The 7,345-nt window shown below is 45.4% G+C and overlaps 1 protein-coding gene across 1 annotated transcript; it reads right to left on the reverse strand.

Annotated features, from left to right (window-relative positions):
- Positions 1-1,457: 1,457 nt before the first annotated feature.
- cldn2 (claudin 2) lies at positions 1,458-3,949 on the reverse strand. Its single transcript, XM_080528392.1, has one exon. The coding sequence runs from the start codon at positions 3,366-3,368 to the stop codon at positions 2,535-2,537; it is 834 nt and encodes a 277-aa protein (XP_080384518.1). The 5' UTR covers positions 3,369-3,949; the 3' UTR covers positions 1,458-2,534.
- Positions 3,950-7,345: the final 3,396 nt, after the last annotated feature.

Below are 7,345 nucleotides of genomic sequence, written 5' to 3' on the forward strand. Positions count from 1 at the left end.
CAATGAAAATGTACCATTATTATCATTATTATTATCAAAAATGAACAAAGATGCCAGTTCCTACTGAGGAAAAGTTAGGACAGCCTATGCACTAATAGCTGGTATTGCCCCCTTTGGCTGACATAACCTCAATTAGACGTTTCCTGTAACTGTCTACCAGTCTGACATCAACTGGGAGAAGGTTTTTCCCACTCTTCTTCCATGCAGAATTCTTTCAGCTGTGTGATGTTTGGGGGGGTGTCTTGCATGCACAGCCTGTTTCAAATCACCCCACAGAATCTCAATAGGATAAAGCAAGTCCAAAGCACATTGTTCCAGAAGTCAGGATGTTTGTCTAGGTGTTGCCAGACTCATACGCATCTACAACCTTCCTTCTGAAGGCATTAGAGTGCTCCTTTGATCTCGCCACCACTCGCTTCAACAATCAAGAGCAAACCAAACTAAATATCTGAGGTTTAAATAAGCCAGGTTTTCTTTTTAAAATAAATGTTTTCAAATTAATTTGTTTAGTTATATTACCTTCCATCTCTCAATATTGTTCAAATTAAGATCAACTGTCCATATTTTTTAATATAAAAAAAGATCATCGTTTTTATGGGGTGTGAGTGTCCTATCTTTTTCACAAGACTGTATGTGAACTATGGCGAAGGAGAATACTGCTACCTGCAAGTGCATAAAGATTCAGTGGAATTTGCTGGGGTGATGTCTCTTTGGTCTCTCTGGTCTCTTGATATGATTGTATAATTAAGCCTCTGCGTAGCCTTTTTTTGTACTGTAGATGAATCATGGCATTTCCAAAAGGAACACCACTTCGGTTTGGTTATTTTCTATCAATGTGGTTGGTCTTTATACATTAGGGGCCCACAGGACAACCTTTAAGACATGCAGAATCCCAGGTTCGAGACCCCCTAGATACTATAAAAATGAATGAATGGTCTTTATTGTCATTGATATAGTACAGGTACCATACAACGAAATTTGGGAGGGGGGGCTCCCCTGGTGCTAGGAAAAAAAATACTAACCTTATTATAACCTTCTCACAGAGAAGAGGTAGATGAGAGAGAGGAAGAGAGAGTGTGTGACTGGCTCTGAAGAGAGAGTGTGTGTGACTGGCTCTGCTGTAGTGCTGGGTTTGAGAATCAGCGAGTGGTGTGCAAATGTTTGGTATTTCAGTCTGGTGGCCATGACCCAGTCAGCTCTCCTCACCACCCTGCTCTCAGTGGACATCAACACTGAAACTACATATCGATCAGGAGAGTTTCTCTTTTTTGCTTGTTTAGGTTTGTTTGTGCCCCTCTTTCTTGTTTGTCTTTATGTGTCCATGGCTGTTATCATCCCTGTTGTGGAATGGGAGATAAGCCTATCTATAACACATACAGTAGATGACAGTGAGGTCTTCAGACATGACTGGCCTCCATTCTAGTGGTCTGTCAATGAGACAAACAAGTGGATATTTTCCTACGATCTTTATTTAATTGATGCATTTCAAGTAATCACATGTATTCTTACAAATATAAATTATTATTAATAGTATTATACATTTGAATTATTTTCAAACAGATTGAAATAAGAAAAAAATAAGTCCATAAAAGAAAAGAACGCTATACTTAACAGTAGTGTTAAGGGCTCTGCACACAGCGTGCGATTTCTGTTGCGCGTCAACGTTCCATTTTGAAGTTTGAATGGAAGTCTATGAGAACATCGCATCGCAATGCACACGGCCCCGCACGGCGAAAATTCGATTCCATTCATAACAACAATGGAAATTATGGAACGTTGACGCGCAACAGAAATCGCACGCTGTGTGCAGAGCCCTTATGTGTCGATTACATTGAACATAAAAAAATCCACATTCTGAAATATAGAAAAAACAACTCGCCAGTCAAAATAAACATATCACAAAAAGAAAACCTATCAGCATGAATCATACAATAATCAATTCAATACGAGGTAAGTGAGTATGAGACAAAAAGGGAATGCTGTGTCATTGTATCTGACCAAGCCTGACCCATTTGTATCTCTGATATAACTAGGCCCAATGTGAGGGATATTGGTGGCCCAAAGAGGTCACTAGGGAGCATTAACTGTGTGTGTGTGTGTGTGTGTGTGTGTGTGTGTGTGTGTGTGTGTGTGTGTGTGTGTGTGTGTGTGTGTGTGTGTACTCATCAAGAACTCTTTTTGTAACTGTCCATGTAGAGGATGTTGCTGGAAAACGGCATAGAGAGTAGAGAGAGAGTTACAATTCATTTGATTTACAAAAGTCCCATTTTATCAAGGTTGAAGTTTCAGTTCAAGAGGAGCCTTTCATTTCAGTTCAGTCAGTCACTTTGCACGGTCATCCAGTCAAGACTACCCTTCCATGCACATTATTCTCTCTCTGATGTCCGTTGTAACTTGGAGCTCTCTCATGGTGAAAAAAACACAAACGCCTCCAGATAGTTTGGCACGAAGAGTCGCCTGAACACAATCAGTGCACACACGAGACACACGAACGGCGAACACACAGAGTCATGTTTGAGAAGGCGCCAACATTCTCAGACATACCCAGTGACATCGTAGGCCGTCGCTGGATTGTGGTGGGGTGATTTCTTGGTCCCCTGGGCGGGGGTGCTGGATTGGCTACTGGTGCTGGTGTGGCTCCGGGCCAGCATCACCCCTTTAAGGGCAGTGTTGACCCCCGTCTGCAGGGTGGGGTTACGGTACGTCTGTGAGCTGGTTCTGGCCCCCGGCCCTGCAGCAGCTGCTGGCATGGGATAAGGATACCCGCCTCCCCCAGGCCTCCTCCCCCCTCGGTGGTTATCTTGCTCCTCACAGCAGGAGACGCACAGCAGCCCTCCTCCCAGCATGGAGACCAGCGCAGCAGCCAGGCCCATGTACAGACACTCCCCCAGCTCAAACTTCATGCTGCTGTTGAGGCTGGGCTGGTAGAACGTCTGGACCACCTCGTGCGTGGTCCACGACACGGGGATGAGAGCCAGGAACCCGGCGGTGAGGAACAGCCCCCCTCCGGTCCCCGCCACTCGGCTCTTGGCCCGCGAGCCCTCCAGGCACACCGTGCACTGCATGCCCAGGCACGCCATGGCCACGGCGATGACGGAGAAGACGACGGAGATGACCATGAGCGCCCGCGAGGCCTGGAGGTCGGACGGCAACGCCAGCATGGAGTTGTAGGTCTCGCACTGGAAGGCGCCGGTGCTCTGGTAGACGCACTCCATCCACAGGCCCTTCACGGTGGCGACGGACGTGATGATGTTGGCCCCCACGTGGGCCGACGTCCTCCAGTAGGGCAGCACGGTGACCACCAGGGTCCCCAGCAACCCCAGCAGGCCCAGGAAGAACCCCATCAGCTCCAGAGCGGCCGAGGCCATGGCGACAGAGACCGGATGCTGTCACTTCTACTACTGCTACTCCTCTTCCTCGGCTACTGCAGCTGCTACTGTGGCCTCCGTGTGTGTGTGTGTGTGTGTGTGTGTGTGTGTGTGTGCACTTGTGTGCACTTGTGTGGGACTCCGGCTGACTGCTGCCTGGTTCTAAATGTCCCCTGGCCCTCTATACTCTTTCAACATTCAATGACACACTGCTGCTTTCTTGTCAAGTGTACGCTGTGTTCTCTGCCTGTTCCAATCCTCTAGGTCCTACTTATTCACTCTCACACATTCTCTCTCTCACTTACTGCCGCTACTCCCTCAGTGACTGCCCCAGCCGCCTGGTACGATCATCTGGTCCTCCGTCTGGTCCTCAGGCTCAAACAAAGACTCTCTGGTCTTGCAGAAAGCTTGAGAAACTGTATCCTGATCAATCTGTCGTTCTCTCTCTCTCTCTCTCTCTCTCTCTCTCTCTCTCTCTCTCTCTCTCTCTCTCTCTCTCTCTCTCTCTCTCTCTCTCTTTCTATGGCTTGATGCTACCGTTTCACTCTCACTTTCTCTCTCTTACTCTAGGATACTCTTCTCTCGTCCCTCTCTGTGTTTGTCACCCTAACGGACTCTCTATTATACTAGGTCCTTCACCCTTCCATGTACTGTACACACAGTGACACACACACATACACACACACATACACACACACACACATATCCCCATTGACAGTGAGTTAACCATTTACTCATCACTCATCTCTCTCCCAAAACAGACCTTTGGTCCATGGTCCATCCCAAAACAAGGCCAACAGATGAACAGGCAAGCTATACAGGGAAAGGACAGCAGCATTCCTGCTGCCCCCACTGCCCACTGTTATGGAAGCTGAGGATGGAAGGAACAGAAAGAGAGGGCAAAGGAGGGAATGAATGAGTAATTACGGAATAGCACATTAACTCCCTATCTTAACACAAATCCCACTTAACATTACATTCATGGTCACAAAGTATTATTGCAAGGAACAGAGATGTTCAGTTACTTCAATGCGTTCTTGTTCTCTTTGAAATATACTATAGATTAGCACACACTGTTCCCACTAGATAAAGTATGTAATGTATATCTTGTAACCTATAACAAAAGGACACAAGTACAAATTAATTTGAAGTTAGATTCGACTTAGTTTTTTGTCACAATGGATTTTCAGTATGCCGATTGTTTATTTGTACATCTAAGACATTATACATATACACATATACTGCACAGTCTTTATCAGAGAGAGAGGGTTCTTAGAATAAAGCGATCATTCTAACTTGGCAAATGGGTTGATCTGGGACAGGAAGAATTTCATTAAAGACAACCTGGTTGATTAGTCAGTGGTCATGGACACACACACACACACACACACACACACACACACACACACACACTCACACACACACGCACACGCACACGCACACACACACACTATATCTCTATTTATCAATCCATGCAGTCACTCATTACATTGAATAAAGGATTAGAGATATCGGTAAAAGCACTGATAGTTGAAATGAAAGAGATCTGGGGAATTCCACAAAGAAACAGAAAAGCTCCGATATCGTGTAAGAAGCTTTTGTATTAGGTCTACAAAATGGCAAAACACACATACTCTCTGTCTCTCACACACACATACACGTACCGTGGCAATATCCCTGCTTCAGGTGGGAAGATGGACAGTGTTATTCCTTGACGGTAACAGGCTAATGCATAGTGTGTGTGTGTTTGTGTGTTTGTGTGTGTGTGTGTGTGTGTGTGTGTGTGTGTGTGTGTGTGTTGGTGGAGGGCCGGGTTCCTCCGTTTTCCAGCTTTTCCAGCTCCAGACCTGACCCTCTCCTCCTAATCTCTCCCAATCTTTCCTCACAGGTCACCAACAGCATAATGAGATTAGCATCTAATCCAGGCACTGTTTCAGTGGAGTGGACGGAGAGGGCAAGGTCCACAAACACCACAAACTCCGGACCACCTGTAGACAGAAGCCTATGGTGCTATATGAGCATTACAACATGGCCACTTTAGTGTCCGATCCTGATGTATCTTTTGGTTGCTGCATCAGATAATAATCAAACAATAATGGTTCTGGAATGTGTTTGCATTTCTTGTGAGACAACAGCATAATGAGATTAGCGTCTAATCCAGCCACTGGTTCAGTGGAGCAGACGGAGAGGGCAAGGTCCACATACACCACACACTCTGGACGGTACCACTCTACCAATATGTAGAAACCTGTCAGGGGAGGCTGGTAGAGGTAGTCACCGGAGGACAGGCTCATTGTAATGCATGGAATGGAATGAGGAATGGTATCAAACACGTGTTACCATTTTCTCATTCCATTCTACCTCCTCCCGCCTCCCCTGAAGCCTGTGTGAGCATTACTGCAGTGTCTGATCCTGGGTGATCTTGTTGTCAGTGCATCGTGTGTATTGACAGTGATGTTGTTGGGATGTGTATGCATTGCTTGTCTTATCAAAGGGATCCAAAAGTGGGCCTTGTTCTTTTCACAGTTAGGTCCATATATATTTGGACACTGACCGATTTTATTTTATTTATTTTTTAATTAAAGCTGAAATTCTGCACTTCCATTGCATCTCGATTGTTTCATTTCAAATCCATTGTCATGGCGTACAGAGCCAAAATTATGGAAAATGTGTCACTGTCCAAATATTTTGAGACCTAACTGTAGGTTTCACCCCTAACCATCCATAACCTAGGTACAGCATTCACATAAGTGATGAATGGATGCTACTTTGCATCAGAGTATTAATTGTGCCTTAACTTGTATCAATGTATACAGTAGAAGTATAGCTCTAAAATGGATACATGTGATCTCTGATCTGTTACATTTACTGTACATTTCTGGCATTTAGCAGACGCCTTTATCCAAAGCGACTTACAACAAATACATTTGTCTAAGTAAGTGAATCATCTATCCATCAGATCACGGGTACACAGAGTAAAATTCTTAGGTTCAGGTTATTCGACATTGGCATTGCAGCAGAATACTAAATACCAGATATCCACTCATCGCCAGTTTGTTGTTTCAATGTTAGTCTCGTTCTCGGCCGCTTAGTCACACATCTATGATATTTAAGATCACTTATCTAGTTACACAATCTTCAGCATAACAAGTTCATAAGATATGAAAAATGCACAAGCAAAAGGAATGGAATCCAAATAATTTTTTATTCACGGTGGACAGCAGCTCCGGCCAAGGCTGTTTGCAGTTGTGAGCGTCCTCTGGAGGAGTCGGGCGCTAGAGACAGGAGAGAGAGTTCATATGAGCTTCACCAGGCCTATAGCTACAGAATAGAATACTTTATTAGTTTAGTAAGTATGTCCTTGGTCTATGTGTTCTATGTGTTGACTTACCTCTGCTGTGTCCATCGTCGTGAAGACGGTTACTGGGGGGACGGAGGCCGTCTGCCTGGAGAGCAGCTCAGCAGCCCAAGGCTCCTCACAGATGTGAGGATCCTCTGGAGGCGGGAACGCTTCTGTTTCTTTGAAGCTCCGCTCTCCTCACAAGGCGTCGTCTCAGCTGTCACTGGGCTGGCCGCTAGAGAGAAGAGAGAGAGTTCATATGAGCTTCACCAGGCCTTAGCTACAGAATAGAATACTTCATTAGTTTGGTTAGTATGTCCTTGGTCTATGTGTTCTACATGTTGACTTACCTCTGCTGTGTCCATCGTCGTGGGCAACCTCGATGCCCTCCTGTCCTGGGGCTGGAGGCTGGATTCCTACCTTGATGTCCTTCTGTCCTTCAGCTGGAGGCTGGACACCATCATTGATGTCCTCCTGTCCTGGGGCTGGAGGCTGGACACGAGCCTGGTTGGTCCTCTTGCACTATATCAGTTGTTACAGAAGAAGAATCAATGACAGAACATATCTCTTAAAACCCCAGTATTCATACAACAACAATGCATAGCTTGTCTGTTGTTTTACGATAAACTGGTAAGAC

The sequence above is a fragment of the Nansenia antarctica genome (genome assembly GCF_963989245.1).
Source record: "Nansenia antarctica genome assembly, chromosome: 4".
Classification (NCBI taxonomy): Eukaryota; Metazoa; Chordata; class Actinopteri; order Argentiniformes; family Microstomatidae; genus Nansenia; species Nansenia antarctica.

Coding starts and splice junctions, on each gene's coding strand:
- cldn2 (XM_080528392.1), bottom strand. CDS start 3,368: ATGGCCTCGGCCGCTCTGGAGCTGATGGGGTTCTTCCTGGGCCTGCTG.